General features: G+C 35.7%; 2 protein-coding genes across 2 annotated transcripts; both read left to right on the forward strand.

Annotated features, from left to right (window-relative positions):
* The first annotated feature begins 265 nt into the window (after positions 1 to 265).
* On the forward strand, positions 266 to 7661 carry LOC125194476 (DNA topoisomerase 3-beta). Its single transcript, XM_048092714.1, has 13 exons — positions 266 to 395; positions 522 to 578; positions 1287 to 1413; positions 1828 to 1927; positions 2832 to 3072; positions 3256 to 3418; positions 3500 to 3619; positions 3950 to 4029; positions 4977 to 5424; positions 5579 to 5707; positions 5940 to 6152; positions 6302 to 6481; positions 6647 to 7661. Exons 3-13 carry the CDS (start codon positions 1381 to 1383, stop codon positions 7268 to 7270), a joined length of 2331 nt encoding a protein of 776 aa, XP_047948671.1. The 5' UTR covers positions 266 to 395; positions 522 to 578; positions 1287 to 1380; the 3' UTR covers positions 7271 to 7661.
* A 5817-nt stretch (positions 7662 to 13478) lies between these two features.
* Positions 13479 to 15920, forward strand: LOC125192103 (laccase-14-like). The gene is made up of 6 exons (XM_048089558.1): positions 13479 to 13610; positions 13702 to 13853; positions 13942 to 14186; positions 14346 to 14474; positions 14584 to 15507; positions 15590 to 15920. Exons 1-6 carry the CDS (start codon positions 13515 to 13517, stop codon positions 15775 to 15777), a joined length of 1734 nt encoding a protein of 577 aa, XP_047945515.1. The 5' UTR covers positions 13479 to 13514; the 3' UTR covers positions 15778 to 15920.
* Positions 15921 to 20083: the final 4163 nt, after the last annotated feature.

The following is a 20083-nucleotide window of genomic DNA, read 5'->3' on the forward strand; positions in this document are numbered from 1 at the left end:
TGCATTTTTAATACACTGCATTGATGAGTTAAGCAAAATTAGAAACTTAAAAAAATTAACAATTTATCACACTACGTATCAACAATATATAAGACTTATACTAAAAGAAATAGATTAATAATAAAACTTAAAATCATTTATAAATTTTACTTTTCAAATAAATTCAATATTTAATTATATTTTTTATAAGTATAAAATTATAAAAAAATGTACTACTCATCTCCATTTTTTAATCAAAATTGCTGAAGCTCATGGCGTCCAATTAAAAACATGTAAGCTTACTATTTTTGGTTAATTGAATAACCCAAACCCTTATAGAAGCTCCTCACAAATTCAAGCAGCAAAGTCTGCAAAATCACCGCCAGAAACCAATAATGGCTCCCAAAGTTCTAATGGTAAGAAATTAGCAGACGTCTGTGAAGTTTATGCATATGATTTCTCAAATCCTACTTTTTCTAACTTTTTAATTTGTAGTAATTCTTTTTTTGTTGCCGTGCTAACGATATTCTCAATGGATTCAGGTAGCCGAGAAGCCGAGCATTGCTCTTTCGATTGCTACAGTTCTTTCCGGCGGTCGAGTAAGCCATTTCCGTTTCTTTTCAATAATTTCGCATTTATTGTGATGCTTGTTGTTTATGTGAACATGAATTAGTCAAAAGTAGCTAGTAATATTTTAGCTTGCTCTTCGAGTAGGAAAGAAATGAGGAAATGATGAATTTAGATAACGAAGTTTCATCATTTTTCTCTTTTGGCATAAGCTAGCTAAATGTTAAAGATTGGACTTTAGCTACAGGATGCTTTTACATTTTTCCATATTCAATAGAACTGGTTTTTACCTATTCATGGAGCAGGTAGCGGTGTTTATTAGTGAGTCAACCCTATAGTTGCATTTTTGGGATGTGAAATCATTATAAAGTGAAGTTGCTCTTATAGTGTTTGGTTATGGTGGAGTTTGGTATTACGGTCATAAAGAGGAACATACTTGAAATTAATGTCTCTTTGCTTGGAAAGTTTAAAAGGAATTTCTATTGGTTTGAGGACTAGTACAGCTTATCATAGATAGACTAAACTTTGCATCTAAAGGCAGAATGTTGTGTTTGTTTAGTGAATATGCGCTCATCTTATTGGCAGATATGCTATGCTTTAGTTTAGTTCCGGTTTCTTTTCTCTCTGTTTTTGTTTTTTTTGAAAAACAATTCCCTATTCTGCCCGACTCTGTATCGATTAAAGTATGTGCTTTACTTTTGATAAAATTGCATGACATAGTTAGGCTTTTCTAATTGCAGATGTCAACAAGAAGGGGTAGCACTGAGGTGCATGAGTTTGAGGGGAAGTTTCTGGGATTTCCCGTGCTTTATAGAGTAACATCAGTGATTGGTCATGTTTTCAGGTTTCCATATCCTTGACTTGCGAGTATGTCCTTTAGGAGAATTCCTTGCTATTTAGTAAGATTGCTTGCCTAATAAATTTTCTCATGATGTTGATGGAGAAACCATGCACTGCATTCATTTTGTAACCTAGAAACAAATAATTGCTCAATACTCGATAGTAACATATACTCCCTCCGTCCCACTTTAGGAGTCCCGGTTGAGTTCGGCACGGGAATTAAGAAATGTAAAGGAAAGTTGGTGAAAAAATATGGCTATTCTTGACCAAACATAAGTGGTTATAACCTCTATTGCTTTCCATCCCCATGTTTTTTTATCATCCATGTGATAACATAAATTTTTAGGTGCTTCTTTGGTCTTTGTCTTTTGGGTGCTATCAGGGTGGTCTCTGATTTTATTTTCATTATTTATGATTATAATTCCTTTCATGCTTGGAAAGGCTCATATTGTTAGGCATTTGAACCAAGAAGCTCGTGGTTGTGGGCACTTGGTACTGTGGCTTGATTGTGACCGTGAGGGAGAAAATATATGCTTTGAAGGTAACTTTATTTATTGTATTGCTCTCTTTCAGTCTTTCAACACACTGAAAATGTAACAAAACTATGCTTTATGGATGTGTTTAATCACCTCGAATTACCCCGCACTTGTCTAATCACGAGTTAATACCTGTATGTTGTGGCACTGGGCATGCCAATGTATCTTCAGACATTCAGTCCAGGAGGAGGTACTCCCCCCGTCCGCTAAAACCTGACACATTTTGCCATTTTGGGGTGTCCGCCATTTAAAGACACATTTACCTTTTTTTTCACTTTTAGCAAGTGGGCCCCATACTCCACTAACTCATTCCACTCACATTCTACTATGAAATTAATATGTAAAAATGGGACCCACATTCCACTAACTTTTTCACTTTTCTTTATAAAGTGAAACAATATCCTAAAACCTGCACCGATTCAAAATGCGTCGTTAATGGGCGGATGGAGGGAGTATGATTTATTTAGAAGTGTTATTCGTATAAAAATGGCAAGAGTACAATGTACTGGAAGATGCGGAGAACTATAGAAAACCTACTTAGTTTGGGGGGAGAAGCTTTGGTTGGTTGAATGATAATATGAATGTATTTAAAAGTAAAGATCAGAGTTTGTTGTTATACTTTGCTTGCTGTATGTAGAACATGGGAGTGATGTACATAAAAGGAGCTATATGTAAAAGATGAGGCATAATAGTTTAAGAAAGTGGATGGATGTTATATGGCATCAATTAGTTGATTATCTTCTTCACATTACCCTTTTATGTAGAAGTAGATCTCTTTAGTTTATGACACAAGAATGAGAAGTTAATTTCCTCAGAAAAAATACCTATATTTCTGGTTGGTTCTAGGCTGATACTTTTTGGGGAACAAAGTCCATTCTTAATTAAAATATTTCTTTTTTATTTTTTCAGTAATTGAGTCCACTGGTTTCCAGTCAAAGGATGGAAAAAAGATTTATCGTGCTCGATTTTCATCTGTAACCGAGAAGGATATTTTGAATGCCATGAGTAACCTTGTTGAACCTAACAAAAATGAGGCACTGGCTGTGGATGCACGGCAAGAGATAGATCTCAAAGTTGGAGTTGCCTTCACACGGTTTCAAACGAGCTATTTCAATGGGAAATATGGAAACCTTGATTCACGAGTTATTTCGTTAGTATCTCTCCGTATAATAATTTTTGCTTGCAACGGCAGCTGGATATTTGTGTAATTCTAAATATTTGTGTGACTAACCCAAATTATTTCTGTAATTCTGTTACTTTGGGTGCATGTGTACTTAGTTACCGTGTAAAATTCTAATTGTGTGTTACTAACTAACTCAAATTCCACATTCAGTTATGGGCCGTGTCAAACTCCAACTCTAGGCTTTTGTGTGCAACGACACCTAGACATTTCCACTTTTAAGCCAGAAAAGTTTTGGGCATTGCATCCATATATATTACACCAAGGGTATGAACTCAAATTACAATGGGAGCGCCATAGACTATTTGATTCGGATGTAAGGTTTTCTTGAATTCTCTGTGATGTTCTATATGTGATACTCATATCTTAAAAGCCATGTTAATTTATTTGATAACAGACAACTCATATGTTCCAAAACATAGTAAAAGAGGATGGAATGCTGAAAGTTGTTCGTATATCAGAAAAACAGGAGTCAAAAAGTCGCCCTTCTGGTCTCAACACAGTAAAACTTCTGAAGGTTGGTTCATGGCATCTTTTTTTTCGTATGCAATAAATTTCCTCTAGATTTCATAATTTGTCCCTCCTATTCAAAGTGATTTATTTTCTATTTCTATTTTCTGATCTACTTCGTTTTTAACCCCAATCTGAGACCAACTGATTGATGAACCCACAATTTCACAGTCTATGTCTTGAAGAGAAGGGAAAAAATGTTAAAAAGAGAAAAATAAAATTAAGAATAAAATAGCCTCAATAATGTTTGAAGTTGAATCTCTAATTTGGTTTTGATTCTCAAATAGTCCAGTATGAAATCTTACTATAGATTGTAATTGTGTCTTGACTGATTTAGATAGCTTCAAGTGCTATGGGCCTGGGTCCGCAGCTGGCTATGCAATTGGCTGAGCGTTTATATACCCAAGGTTACATCAGGTTTGATATTGTCACTATTTCTCTTATATACTACATATATATACATGTATGTGTTTGGCAGCAGCATCTCTTTCTAGAATCTCAAAACACGTGTATATGAAACCTATGTGATTCAGATTCATAGCAAGTGTTTGTTTTCCATTTTTTACTTTTTTATGACTTTTTCATGCACCGGGACATCAACAGTAATCTGTTATAAATAAATCAACATTATTTATGCATTTTGTTTGGTCAATTCAATATATTAGGGAATCAATCATAAGATTCATCATATGGAGAATTTCCGTGTTATAAAGTATCTTTGCTTTGCTCTGCAGCATAATCGTAATAATCAGTCTAGGGCTAGGCAGGTAGGCATGGAAATGGCCCTAGGAGCTCCTGGCCGACAGGCCATTTAATTTTAATATATTCAGGCCAAGAAGACAAATGATATGATATATAACAACTTTATGCTAATGTCTTTGACAATGCCTTCAATGTATATCACGATTTTCAGACGTACAAAAAGAGTTAAAAATAACTATCACCAGTGATTAATTGGGACCAGGGGTCATGTTTGAAATTTTTGGAAATTTTTTGAAATTTTTTCTCTCCAATTAATCCACCCAATCACTTTTTTCTCAATTAACACATTAACTAACAACTTCTAAAATCTCGTGCCGACTAAGAAATGTGTCATCTTAGCCGGGACAAAGGGAGTAGTTAACTGTAAGCAGTAAGCACTAGTATCTCCTGCATCGATTCTAGTATTTCTTCTGTTGCATAATTGCAGCAGTGAATGTAAAGGATACTGGATATAGCTTTGTTAAAAGAGTGTTGAGCACAACAATTTGATGACAATTAGAATGTGGTTCACACATTGTATCGCCTTCATAATAGTCTATTTTTTATTCTAATTGAAGAATTTTCTTTGTTGGATGCGTTGTTTCTTCTTTGTGCTACTGCAGCTATCCCCGAACAGAGAGCACTGCGTACCCATCTTCCTTTGATTACAAAGGTACTCTTGGAGCACTAGCCAGGAATCCAGAATTTGGTAATTATGTGCAGTTGCTTCTGTCTGATGGCTATCACAAGCCGCGATCTGGAACTGATGTAGGCGATCATCCTCCAATAACTCCAATGTGCTCAGCTACAGAGGATATGCTAGGGCATGATTCATGGAAACTCTATCAGTATATTTGTCAACATTTTCTGGGAACTCTTTCTCCTGAATGCAAGTATATCAAGAGAACGGTTGAATTTGAATCTGGTGGAGAATCATTCCATTGTGTTGGGCAGCATGTAACAGCCAAAGGATTCACATCCATTATGCCATGGCTGGCAGTTAGTGAGAAAAACATACCCCAGTTTACTGAAGGGAAAAAAATTGACATAGCTCGAATTGAAGTAGAAGAGGTATTGACCATTAGCATTTAAGAGCTACTCAATTTTCTTTCTTTTGGTATTGAAACAGCAGATGTCATATAGTATGTGTTTTCTATTAATGTCTTGCTAACGAGTAAAATTTATTGCTGTCCTGGCTGGCTATCTTTAACTTTATGATTTTCAGGGGAGTACACAGCCTCCAGATTACCTTACTGAAAGTGAAGTTATCTCTTTGATGGAAAAGAATGGAATAGGAACAGATGCATCCATTCCTGTACACATTAACAACATATGTGAACGGAATTATGTACAGGTTCGCAATCTTAAATCACTCTTTCTATGAAATTGGAGCGCATGAATACTCTTCTTGTTGAAAGACACCACGGACCCTTCTGGTATAAAACCAAAAATATAAACGAAAAGCACAAAAAAAAGAAGAAAAAAGCAAAAAAAACCGAGAACCTGTCAACAAGGGGACGGGGTACCTTATGCTATATGCTGAAATGATAAGCAAGACTTATTGTAAGTCTTTATTTGATGGGCAGGTACAAGCTGGAAGGAGATTGGTTCCTACTGTTTTGGGTATCAGCTTAATAAGAGGCTACCAGTGCATAGACCCAGATCTCTGTTTGCCTGATATCCGGAGTTTTATTGAGCATCAAATTGGCCTTGTTGCTAAAGGTCAAGCAGACCATTCTTTAGTCGTGCAGCATGTGATAGAGCAGTTCCGAAGGAAGTTTACCTACTTTGTCAAGCAGGTAATTTTTTCCTTTAAGTGGGAAGCATTTTTGTTTGTACTTTTTCAGATACCAGCAGAGACATGCATTCTCACATAAAAATAATTATTTTTTAAATAAATTTTGACGAGTGTAAATTTGTTTGGAAAACCTTCTTCCTGCGCATGTAGATTGAAGACATGGATGCATTATTTGAAGCTGAATTTTCTCCACTCTCAGACACTGGACGCGTGCTTAGCAAATGTGGCAAATGTTTGCGGTACATGAAGCTCATTTCTTCCCAGCCATCACGTTTATATTGTGGGACGTGTGAAGAAATTTATTACACCCCTCAGAAGGGTACAGTCAAGGTAAACATAAATTCAGTGCATACGATGAAGTGCAAGGTCATGAATTGGATGATTTTAGTAAAACTTGGCATATCTGAAATTTTATTCATGTTTGTTCATTTGATCTGTAGTGGCATGTTTTTCTCATGAGATGTTTATAGACTTGATACGTTTGTTTCGTTTCAGCTGTACAAGGAACTCACCTGCCCTTTGGATAACTTTGAGCTTTTGATCTTCTCATTGCCTGGTCCAGAGGGAAAATCCTTTCCGTTCTGCCCGTACTGTTACAACAGCCCTCCATTTGAAGGGATCGGTAATTTATATGGTGCGGCTAAGACTGCTGGTGCTGTGACATTGGGCAAAGGAGCCGGCATGCCATGTTTCCAATGCCCACATCCTACATGCCCGCACTCTATGATATCCCAAGGTGTTTGTGCTTGTCCCGAGTGCGATGGTACACTAGTGCTCGATCCAGTCAGTGCTCCCAAATGGAGGCTCTACTGCAATATGTGCAACTGTCTCGTTTCCCTTCCTGAAGGCGCTCATAAGATCTCGACAACCAAGGATCATTGCCCTAATTGTGACTCCACCATCTTAGAGGTGGATTTCAACAAGAAGACCACCCCTTTGAAGGATGGAGGCACACTGCATGTTGGGTGCATTCTGTGCGATGAACTGTTGCATTCACTCGTAGAGATGAAGCACGGGAGGTCGTTTTTCAGAGGCAGGGGAAGAGGCCGGGGAAGAGGACGGAGAGGAAGGGGCAACAGGAAACAGCAAGATCCGAAAATGAGTTTCCGTGATTTCTGATAGAGTTGGTCGCAAACAGTCAGAATAGTTGTAGTTCTCAAATTCAGCAGTCCATGAAACTCAGTTCCATGGCTAAGCTGTGTGCTGCACGAGTTGAGCTGATTGGCTCGGGTGCACGAATGTGCGGCACACGAGGCCTCCGAGTAGTGATATGCTCACTTATTAAAACACACGCAAAGCCTTCTAACACTGTGCGCCTAAGCTCTAAAACAATACTTTATACGTTGTTCGCGCCCTCTGTGCTATGTGCACCTAAGTCATTCTGTTGTTACACTAATGCATTTTGTAATCTCTCTGCGAAACAATTCTATAGCGCTTAGAGTTATTGGATATTGCAACCTAGAGTATTGGATGTTGCAGTCCGCGTAAATTTACCATTGAGAATTTTTTATGATTGCCACATGGCAGCTGATTATTCGTCCATGTGTACAAATGATTGGCTAGGAATGGTGGTATGGTGTGATTTTAAGAGGAGTTGTCATTTTAACACATTCCGTGTAATTTTATATTTAAATACCACCACGACAACTTTTTTATACAATATTACATTAACTAAATGAAAGAACATTTATTTAGTAAATGAATATTAGAAAAATGCAAAGTAGATGTTTAATTTTTCAAAATCTAAATATATATAATAATAAATTAAAGTTTCATGTATAGCACGGATGTTGGTAAACACATTCTTAGGTCCTTATACTTTAATTTAAATGTTCATTAGATCCTTATACAATTTTTTTCGTTTTAATAGGTCCTTATACCTTTCTCATAAATTTCATCACATCCTCGTACAATTTTTTCGTTTTAGTAGGTCCTTATACTTTGATTATAACTTTTATTAGGTCTTTATACATTTTTTTATTTTAAGATATTCTTTTACTTTTATCTTAGGTAATAATTTATATTTAATTAAATTTAATAAACCTTTTAATTTATTATTTAACTTATCTTATGATTATAAATATTCAGGGAAACGTATCTTTCAATATAAATATAAATAATCAATTGAAAATTCAGATAGTTATTCTAAAAAAAAATTCGATTTTAATCTTCAATCATCACGGTTAATCTTTTTATTATTCACTGCAACTTATTGCGATTATTGGATAACAAGATGATATTATCTTTATAGACTATGCTAAGTTAAATAATGGAATATTAAAAAGTTCATTAAGTTTAATTAAATTTAGATTATTATCCAAGATAAATGTAAAAAAGTTCCTAAAATAAAAGATTGTACAAGGACCTAATGAAAGTTATGATAAAAGTATAAGGACCTACTAAAACGAAAAATTGTACGAGGATGTGATACAATTTATGAGAAAGGTATAAGGACCAATTAAAACGAAAAAATTGTACAAGAACCTAATGAACATTTTGACTAATATATAATGACCTAAGAATGTATTTTGCCCACGGATGTTTCACAAGTTACTATTAAAAAGAACAAGAACCCCACAAATCCGTAGTCATAGATGATTGGGAACAGTGGCGGACGCAGAAATTTGTTAGAGTAGGGGCTATATATTCAAATTTTGTATGGGATAATAATTTTTTTATACTTTTCTATTTTGGTAGGGGCTTTTACACATTAATTCACACAAATTATTAATAAAATTATAAGATTTTATAACTAAAAAAGTTAAAAAAAAAATTGGGGAAGGGCTTAAGCCCTCCCCCACCATAATGTGTGTCCGCCAGTGATTGGGAAATAATTAAAACGCCCTAGTCACTATTAAAAAAAAACAAGAACCCCACAAATCCATAGTCATAGATGATTGGGAAATAATTAAAGGACAAGGCACTATGCATAAACATATTGTAACCGAAAGCATAGACATAAAAACATATTGTAAGCAAAGACGTTTATGATATGAAGACCGTCCAAATTTACTATGCATCATAACCAAATATAGAAACAAAGATTTTCGAAAGAGATGTCTGAGGCACATTGTTGATATTAACAATAATAATAACAATAAAATTAGAGCTCATTCTGATTCTGCCCAACAAGAACAGGTTGCAGGAGGCGCCTGTTTAGTGGTGGTAGGACGGTTTTGGATAAGGCGGAAAGGGAGGCGCGAGAGCCACGCCGATGATTCGGAAAACAAAATGACTAGTTGCCAAAGAGAGCGAGACGCAAGGTAACGTGATAGTGAACAAAGGTGATATGGGGCCGATGGCACGGGGCAGTGGTTGGTCGAAGGCGTGAGTGAGCAATGACGGATCTAGATATTGATAATCGTGGGGTTGGATCAGAAAATAAAGGACTAATTATGATTTAAATAGTTATGTCTTATGTTGTGCGTAATAATTGACTTCTACTAAGTATCCATATTATAAAAATAACTTGGAACTATTTGTTTATAAATTGTTGCAAATATTACTTCCTCAATGTATAGCATTAAGATGTCCACGTCAAAATTATCAATATATTTTTATAATGCAAGATTGACAACCACTTTAATTTTTAATCCATTTTATTCTATTCCAAATTATTATCAAGTAGTACTGTACCATGTAACTTTCTAATCATTGTGATTTTAACACTAGAATTATCATCATTCCTTTTGCTTTTCCTCTTTTGAGTTGTTTTTTCATGCTATGCTCCTCCGTAGAGATTTTTCTTAGGGGCATGAAATTAGAGAAAATTGAATAAAATGAATTAAGTGAATAAAATACTTAAGTAAAATAGGTTTGGGAGAACAGAGTGCTCGATAAACGGCAAGCGCATCGCGTGCTTGTAGATTATGCTCGATAAATGCTGGTTTTAATAAAAAGTTTTTTCTTAAAGGAAGTTATAACAAAAAGTTAGTACTTCCTCCATCCCAAGGAAGATGATCTCTTTCTTGGGCGGCACGGGATTTTATGCAACTTTAGTTTGTGTGTTGAGGAGAGAGAGTAAAGTAAGAGAGAGAATAAAGTAGAGATAAATCTGTTTCCATTTTAAGTAATGAGTCATTTTAGTTGGAATAAACTAAAAAGAAAAATAAGTTATCTTCAATGGAACGGAGGAAGTACTGTTTTGTTAAAAAATTTAAAAGTACACAAATCTGTAAAAAGAAGTCCATTCGATCAGTGACTTTTGCGTAAGAAATAAATAGTGGAGTCAAGTTCTTTACATCGATGTCAACAAATCGAAATTACAACCATACATACCGAATTAGGGAGATACAACTACCCAAAAAGTGGATTCTGTAATTATCAATCAATTTTATCCAATTTCAACCACACATACCGATTTTTGTTTTTCGAAAGAGGAAGATACAACTACCCAAAAAGAGAGAAGAAAAAGAAAAGGCAAAAATATAGTACTACACCATTTGTATTTGTAATTATGCACCTTAACATAATTACATTTGTGGTATTTTTGTACTCCTATTTTCAGACTTTTCTGTTGTTTTTCACTATTTTAATTTTGAGAGATATTATAGTCCTTATACTTAATATTTCTCTCTCATCACTTCTCTCTCTTTTCCCATTTTCTTCTATTTTCTAGTACTAGTATTATTTATTTAATTTCTTATTCATCTTTCTTATTCTCCATTTATTTTCAGATTTACAATAAACATCCAATAAACACATCATGAATTTAGAGATAATTACAAAAGCTTTAATTTTATATTTTAATATGAAAGAAATTTTTAAAAAAAGAAAATGTAGTATTCCCACATTTCTAATTATTTTATCCAATTAATTTTATTTTAGTCCAATTAAAATATACCAACAATTGATAAAATAATGTGATTTGTGGCGGTGGTGTGGCTCGACAAGTTTTTGTGGCTGTTGATGACTAGGCGGACAAGTTTTTTTTTTAGCTGTGGCATGGCTGTTCCACCTTTTGTAGACACTCTAACAACTCTTCCTAAAATCTCGAGTACTCGAGAATGTGGACATTTTGAATAAAACGAGGGAGTACTATTTGTTTAACGGTCACATATATATGCAGCATGAATCATGTAATTAACCAAGTTAGGGTTTTGTGTAGTAGGTGAGTAAGTGAGTAAGTGAGTAGGTGGAAACCTGGTTTTGAGTAGTAGGTGGAAACCTGTTTTTTTCTCTGTCTTTGCTCGTGCATTCTAATTTTACTACTCCATCAATTAAATGTCAGATTTTTATCTGGCAATTGATATCGTTCGCATATGTCACACGTCAATTTATATAGAATCACGTTTATATCCTTTTGGAATAGTTACTCCTACCGGTTGCGGGAAAGACGACAACAACATATTCTACTGTGATTCATGAAGCTTTTACCACTTGTATCTTCAGGCAGAGTCACGTCTAAATCAAATCTACTTTTTTTAGAGAATTAATATGATAAAAATAACCAATATATAATCCAAATGCTAAATTTAAATTAGTACTCACACCGTCCCTTTGTAGACTCAATCCTATGTAGCTGAGTCGTATTCTTTTGTGGGTTGTCTCACTGTAACTGAGTCATTTCCTTTTTTTTAGCGAAAAGTGTTTTACTCTATATTACTTTATTCTCTCTTTATCTCTCCATCTTTTTCCTTTCTACTTTATTATCTTTATACTTAACTCATTTAAACCAATTTTTTTAAAATCCTGTGCCGAAAAGAAATGCATCTACTACAGATAAACGAAGGGAGTACATAATTATGAATCAATTTCATACAAAAAAATTATAGTACTCCACTATTCCCTCCGGTCAAATTATAAGCGAGACGCCCACTAATTTTATAAAAAATAATATAATAATTAAAGTGGAAAGAATAATGCAGATAATGTAGTGTTAAACACTACACATGGAACGGACTTACAGAGTACAAATAGTTTCAATATTTTCCAAGAACTTTTTGAGTAAAAAACCAAAATGCAGAGCATTTTCTGAGCACGAAAAGAATAGTCTGAAACAATGGAAAGATCGTGTATTTAGCATGCATTTTTCAACCACGACCAAAGTTCTAGCAACGTATTATGGAGAAATTGTGAGACCTTTGCCTGAGCACATATGTTTTTATTGAAAATTAAGAGTACTATCTCGTCCCTGAAAGTTTGACACACTTCACTTTTTACCATTTTTTGTAGTGAACCTCATATTCCACTAACTCATTCCTACTCGCATTTTATTATAAAACTAATACTCTCCCCGTCCCGCTTAAGATGACACGTTTTCCTTTTTAGTTTGTCCCAACTAAGATGACACATTTTCTTTTTAGTAACTTTCTCTCTCCAATTAATACACTCAACCACTTTTTCTCACTTCTATTAAAATATCCATCTTTCTTTATCTCTTTACTTTAATACTTACATCCACCTTTTCTCTCTCCAATTAAACACTTTAACCAATAACTCCTAAAATCTCGTGCCGGCTAAGCAATGTGTCATCTTAGCCGGGACGGAGGGAGTACTTTAAAAGTAGGACCCACATCCCACCAACTTTTTCAACTCACTTTCCATTACATTTTTTAAAACCCATGTCGGGTCAAAGTGTGTCAATATTTGGGGGACGGAGGTAGTATTTGTGAGTGTATATGTCTTTATCGGACATTCTAAGTTTTTCTGAGCACATATATTTTTATCGGACACTGTGAATTATTCCGAGCACCTATGTGCTCGGCAAAATGGCTATAGGTGCTCGGAAAAATGGCATAATCCGAGAACGTACATCCTTCTCTTTGATTGCGAGATATTTAGAGCACATCCATGCTCAGAAATATGTTACATGGCTTTTTTTATTATCACATGCTCGAAAATACTCTTTGGTTTTTTAAAAGATTCAGGGTTATGAGGCTCACATCTGGCGTTGAACATGGATTTAGGTCAATTGCTTTTATAATAAAGCTGATAAATTATGGAGTATTTTTAATAAGGTCAATTACTTTAATAATATAAGCTAATTGGTGTTTTTAATACAGTATCATATACTATGTCAATCATAAAAATTGAGTTTTCTTTTCAGTCCGTGGAATCTGTTCACACACTACTTTTTGCAATGGAGTATCAATTAAACAAAATAAAAATAAAAATATTTAATTTAACAAACAGTAATATGGCGCCCGATGTCAATGCCCAGGGGTCACAAATAAAATTCAAATTTTCAGTTACTTATAAATTTTGTTGATTGTCTTTTTGAGGGTGAGCCATGAATATTTAGGCGGGCCCACGTTCTCTACCACGTAGGAGTACTAATGAGAGTTTAAACTAGGAACTTATAAATGCTGCACACATTTTCGCAATCTCCACAACACATACCGATAAAAAACAAATAGGAGAAATGGTTTCTCCTACGAATTGTTTATTTTTGTGCTTCTCTGCTATTATTTTATTGGGAGGCATAACACCTGTCCAAGCGTTGGTTCATAGGTTTGAAGTATGTTCAACATCTCTAATAAGTAATTGGTTTTATTTTTCTTGTAGTATGTTTTTACATTTTAGAAAAGCTAATATAATGTGTATTGCAGGTGAGAAGAACATTTCACACAAGGCTATGCACCAACAAAAGCATGCTAACGGTAAACGGGCAGTTCCCGGGACCAACGATCTATGCTAGAAGGGGAGAATTGGTCACAGTCGATATTATAAATCTCTCCGAACAAAATATAACCATCCATTGGTATGTAAATTTAAACATGCATAGAATTGCTACTATTTATGATAAAAAAAATCCTAATTAATGAATTAATTTATGGTTTGTAATTTAGGCATGGAGTAAGAATGCCGAGATACCCGTGGGCGGATGGCACCAACCTCGTGACAATGTGTCCCATTACTCCCGGCAACAAGTTTCGACAGAGAATGATCCTCTCGGACGAAGAAGGCACATTGTTTTGGCACGCTCACAGTGACTGGTCTCGAGCTACTGTATATGGCGCGATCATCGTCCTGCCTCCCACGCCGGAGAGTTATCCTTTCCCTAAGCCTCATGCCGAAATTCCTATATTACTAGGTATGTGTCAATGTTACGGACTCTGGTGCAAGAAAAAGTGCAAGAAAACTTTTGTTTTGTAATGTATGAATAGTAAATGTACGGTTAGGGTTTATATATCATATCGACTCTCTCTTTTAATAAACTAGTCTTTTAATTGAGATGAATTCTCACGTGCAGGACTATGGTGGAATGCTGAAATAGAACAAGTTTATGCGAATTTTATTGCCGAGGGGCGGGATCCCGCACCCGTTGATGCTTTCCTCATGAATGGTCAACCCGGAGATCTGTATCCATGCTCAAAACAAGGTGGATTATAATTTATACATTAGTTGTTACGTAAGACAAGTTTAGAGACTAAATGAACTCTCTTTCCTAATATAGTAGTAATATAATATGTTTGACTTTTGACCCGCAGATACATTCAGATTGAAAGTCGAGCCAAGAAAGACCTACTTGATCAGGATGGTAAGTGGATTGATGCACTTCATGGTATTCTTCAAGATCGCCGGCCACAACATGACGGTGGTGGGCATGGACGGCGCCTACACAAAGCCGCTGAACACCAACCACATCGTCATCTCCCCCGGCCAGACCATCGACTTCCTCCTCGAAACCAACCAGGAGCCCTCCCATTACTACATGGCTTACAAAATATACACCCGGAGCTCCAACTACACCCCGTCCACCGCAATCCTCGAGTACACCGGAAACTACATCCCATCGCCGTCCCCGCTGTTCCCCTCCTACCAGGAAGGGTGGCCGTCCACGTCAATGCACTTCGAGACGAAGCTCAGAAGCCTCGCCGACGACAAGCACCCCATCTCCGTCCCCATGAACATCACAGAGAAGCTCTTCTTCACCCTCTCCATCAACCTGTGGCCGTGTAACGCGGATTCCTGCTTGTTCAGCGACAGGTTCCTGGCAAGCATAAACAACATCTCGATGATGGTGCCCGACACGAGCATTCTAGAAGCTTACTACAGAGGGATTCGAGGCGTTTTCACAACCAATTTCCCCGATCGTCCGGAGAGAATCTTCAACTTCACATACGTGACGCTGCAGCAGAGTGAGTCGCATCCGCGTTTCGCGACTGCGGTGTATATGTTGGATTACAACGCCGAGGTTGAAATCGTGCTTCAAGGCACCATCCTCGGCAAGGGAATGGACCATCCCATGCATTTACATGGCTACAGCGTCTACCTTCTCGGCAGTGGATTGGGGAACTTCAACGAGGCCCGGGACCGCCCCAACTTGAACCTTGTCGACCCCCCGTATATGGATACGGTGAACGTTCCGAGATTCGGATGGACCGTTGTGAGATTTAAGGCTAACAACCCAGGTAACATTTTCCATCTAATATTTTTCTTAAAAATAATTTATTTTGCAGTTTTGGGGTGTAATTAAAGTGTTTCATTTTGTAGGAGTGTGGTACATGCACTGCCATTACGACCGTCATCAGACTTGGGGAATGAGGATGGTGTTCATCGTTAAGGACGGGGATCGCCCCGAGGAGAAGATGCTACCGCCACCACCGGATATGCCTCGGTGTGACATGCCTGGTGGCGAAGTCACGTTAGGGCCAAGGGAGCTAGCGCAATTGGCCTCTTAATTATTATTATTGAGGAATTGAATGTTTAAACAATATCTAAATTGAAGTGGCAAGCATGCATTAATCTCATATTTTGAAATGTGGATTTGCTATATATATATATATATATATTGTGTGTGAATAAAAATCTCATTTTACTTTTAGTAGTATTTCACAAATTTTTAAACTATGACTTTTTATATAGGAGTAGAATTCTTAAAACTTATGGACTAGCAAAAAGAAAGAAAAACTTGTAATCATAGATGGACGAAGTACTATTTTACATGTGTTGATAAACAATAATTTATGATCATTACTAAATACTCCCTCAGTTTCCCATTATGAGTAGCACTTTGACCGAACACGAGTTTTAAGAAATGTAAAGAAAAGTTGATTGAAAAAGTTAGTAGAATATGAGATCTATTTTTTTTATTGATTTTATAATAAAATGTGAGTGAAATGCGTTAGTGGAATGTGGGACCTACTTACCATTTATGGTAAAAATGAAGTGTTACTCTTAATTGGAGATAGACCAAAATGAAAATTAATAACTCTTATTCAGGAATGGAGGAAATAGTTTAATTTGCAATGATCGAGATACAATACATAATGCTTGGTTCGTGGAACTCAAATAAAATATCATGATAATAAGCCGGACCTCCTAGCCTGTTTTAAAAATATAGGACCCACACGTATATATAATTTATAAGAACATACAAAAAATATCAATCACAGCAGTATAAGATAGACAATATAAGGTCTACAATAACTCCTACTTATCTCAAATCAACCACATGCTCAAAAGTCCATCAATAATATCCAAACCTTATCCCAATTAAACTTTTTAATTTATACCAATTAAGATGACATATTTTTATTTTTGGTAAATTAATCACTTTTTTCTCACTCTAATTAAATATTCAATCATCTTTCTTTCTCCATTTAATATTTAGGAATACTCTTATCTAAGCGTTGTGAGGTGTATGATTTCGAGGGGATATGATGTTTCTGTGATTTATAAAGTAACCAGTGATTGGTCTTGTTTTCAGGTTTCCAAATCGAGTAATTTATCACGTTGCTGAATGCTGATGGAGAAACTATACAGTACTGCTTTTATTTTGGAACCTAAAAACAGACACTACTAATTGCTCAATACTCCTTAAACTTTTACCTAGCTAGTTCGAAAAAGAAAATTGTTTGTATCACATTCACATCCCTAGTTCGTTGTTATTCATCTACCAATTGATGTCTTGGTGTATGGATATAAATTATCAACTGAGTGCATATTTGGTAGACATGCATGTTAAATTAACACAAGATAATTAATTAAAATGGACTTTAAGATAATGATATGCTATCTCACTCTTTTGAGATGTTAAATAATCCATCTTTTTGAACTACTAATTTGCTTCTGACCTCTGTGGACCGAGATGGGCTTTGATAGCCTAATATGACCTTATTTTATACTCCGTATATCAAACAGCCAAATAATCTACATAACTCATATATATGTCTTGGCCTATGTTGGAATATTTTTGAAACACAATCATATTGTAACAAAGAGCAGTGCCTTTTCTTAATAATGTTTCCAATATACGTATAGTATAATGTATGACTGTAAATCTGTAATAATCTGTTTCTGAAATTCTAGTCTAGAATGCTACTTAACCTTTGGATCTCTTCGATGCACCGACTGTTAAAGCAGAATCCACGCTATCTGTCACTGATTCACTATATGGCTATTCTTGACCAAACATAGATGTACTTCTCAAATTCAGCAGTCCATGACCATGCCCAAAGTCGTTTTGTGTTTTTGCAAATAATTTGATTTAATAAATTCTAGCATTAGAGATTTTTCGGTTAAGCGTTAACAGTTACTCCAAAGATTTGAAACTCACTTCTTTGCTTGACTTTTGGATACCGATAATACTCAGCCTAAGTTAATCGATTTGAATATTTCTTTTTCCAGACGTTTCATTCCATTTAAGTGACTCACTTTCTCTTTTAATAAAAATTAATCATGTTTACATTTCTTTTACTTTGTTCTCTCAATTTACTTCTTGTATATCCAAAGAAAGGCAACAGCTTGACACGGGAAGGAGGGATTATGTTTTAAGAAAGGGTGATTATATTTAACTGATTTTTTTCAAAAATAAAAATATAAATTCGAAAATAGCTAGAAAAACTAAAAAAATTAAATTAAAGGCTAGAAGCCTAACAAAAATCGGTCCCATGGCTAAGCCATGTGCTGCACCACTGCACGAGTTCAGCCGATTGGCTCGTGCGGACGAATGTGCGGCACATGAGGCCTCTGACTAGTGATATGCTCACTTATTAAAATATACGCAGAACCATGTAACACTCTGTGCCTTTTATAATAGTGATATGTACATAATAGAGTAAAGGTCAAATACGGTACTAAACATATGATATATTTACGATTTTGGTCCTAGACATTATGTTTTGAATTATTTGGTCCTATGCATTTGAAATCAGGCCGAAATCAGTCCAAAATGGACGGCGCCGTTAAAATTAAACGGCCAACGACTGTTTAGCCGATTTTGACTCATTTATGAATTTAAATTAATTTAATTTTTTTTTAAAAAAAATAAAATTATTATTCTTAAAAAACTAATTAATAATTTTAGTTTTTAAAGAATAATAATTAAATTAAATTTAGCCAAGCGACCGGCTATCAACCCAAGCATCTCACTCTCCCACGATCTCTTCCGACGCCGTTCCGATCGAGCAGTACATTCGCTCCAGCGCCTCCTCCTCCATGATTTCGACTTCTACGTCTTCCACGAGAGCTTCGACTACGAATCCTCCGCCGCCGACGAGCTCTTCTTCGACGGCAAAATCCTACCCATCCAAATCCAAAAGCGCCTCGCTCCAGTGCCGCCGCCGTCGTCCCCCTCGCTGCCAATATTACTGTAATCTCAGTTTGCAGCTTAGAGTTGATTAGGCCACTATTTGTTTGATTCTGCAAAACGGGAGTTTAAAGCTTTCATGTTCTTCATTGAGTCTTCTTCGTTGAAAATGAGGCTTCGAAGAATAGGTTTCTCACATTTCCTTCGAGTATGAAATTCAATAAGAAAGAGAAGAAGGCTTGTTTTAAATTCATAAATGGGTCAAAATCGGCTAAACAGCCGTTGACCGTTTAGTTTTAACGGTGTCATCCATTTTGGATTGATTTTGGCCCGATTTCAAATGTATAAGGCCGAATAATTCAAAACGTAATGTCTATGATTAAAATCGTAAAAATGTCACATGTTTAGGATCATAATTAACCTTTGCTTTACTTAATAAAAAGATGCATATTTGGTTAATCAGAAAGTAACGATATATAAACACTATGACCAATATTACAAAATTACTGAACTCCAATCTCGAGAAAACACACGTAGTCATAAAATCTTGTACTCCATATTGTTTGGCAAATTGTTATGATCACATCAAACAAAGTGTATCACATGACTCACTTGATTCACTATAAACAATTACTCCCTTCGTTCTCGATTAATTATCACTATTTGACTGGACACGAATTTTAAGAAATGTAAAGAAAAGTTGATTGAAAAAATTAGTAGAATGTGAGACTCACTTTTATATATTGATTTTATAATAAAATGTAAGTGAAGTATGTTAGTGGAATGTGTGACCTACTTAGCATTTATGGTAAAAATAAAGTGTGACAATTATTGAGGGACGAACCGAAATGGAAAAAGAGTGACAATTAATCGGGGATGGAGGGAAAATATAATTAAAAAGTCTTATAAATGGACCAATCAGTTACTTTTCAAAGTACACAAAAAAATGTTTTCACATATGAAGTTTTTCATTCCGTGCTTCTTAGGGCATCCGCATCGCGTCTCGATGTGGTCCCTATCTCGTCTCGAAGAGACGAGCTGGCATCGAGACGGCGATGCGGCATGCATCTCGTCCCGAAGAGACAAGCCGTCTCGTCACGCGATGCTCGCCAAAGAGGCCGGCCTCGAGTTGGCGAGACACGCGCGCGGCGCCACGTGGCGCACGCTGGTGCGCGGCGTGACGCCCACTCGCCGGCATGCGAGTGAGCGTCGTAATAATGACGTCATAATTCATTTCTTTTTTTAAAAAAAATCAATTTTTCGAAAAAAATAAAAATAAAAAATAAAAAACGGTAATATGACCGTTTAACGGTCATATTTTAAATTTTTTTATTTTTTTTTTATTCTATAAATACTCTTCTCATTCTCCATTTTACACACAAACACACATCTATTATTCTCTCATCTCTCTTTCTTTCCTCTCCAATCACTTCTATAAAATCATTCCTTTATTTTTT

The sequence above is a fragment of the Salvia hispanica genome, chromosome 6 (assembly GCF_023119035.1).
Source record: "Salvia hispanica cultivar TCC Black 2014 chromosome 6, UniMelb_Shisp_WGS_1.0, whole genome shotgun sequence".
Lineage (NCBI taxonomy): Eukaryota > Viridiplantae > Streptophyta > Magnoliopsida > Lamiales > Lamiaceae > Salvia > Salvia hispanica.

Excerpts from the sequence above, each read along its gene's own strand:
- LOC125192103 (XM_048089558.1), top strand. The coding sequence starts at position 13,515 with ATGGTTTCTCCTACGAATTGTTTATTTTTGTGCTTCTCTGCTATTATT. Across the intron at positions 13,611-13,701 it reads CGTTGGTTCATAGGTTTGAA|GTGAGAAGAACATTTCACAC; the intron begins GTATGTTCAACA and ends TGTGTATTGCAG. Across the intron at positions 13,854-13,941 it reads CAAAATATAACCATCCATTG|GCATGGAGTAAGAATGCCGA; the intron begins GTATGTAAATTT and ends TTTGTAATTTAG.
- LOC125194476 (XM_048092714.1), top strand. The coding sequence starts at position 1,381 with ATGTTTTCAGGTTTCCATATCCTTGACTTGCGA. Across the intron at positions 3,073-3,255 it reads CTTGATTCACGAGTTATTTC|TTATGGGCCGTGTCAAACTC; the intron begins GTTAGTATCTCT and ends TTCCACATTCAG. Across the intron at positions 3,620-3,949 it reads ACACAGTAAAACTTCTGAAG|ATAGCTTCAAGTGCTATGGG; the intron begins GTTGGTTCATGG and ends TGACTGATTTAG.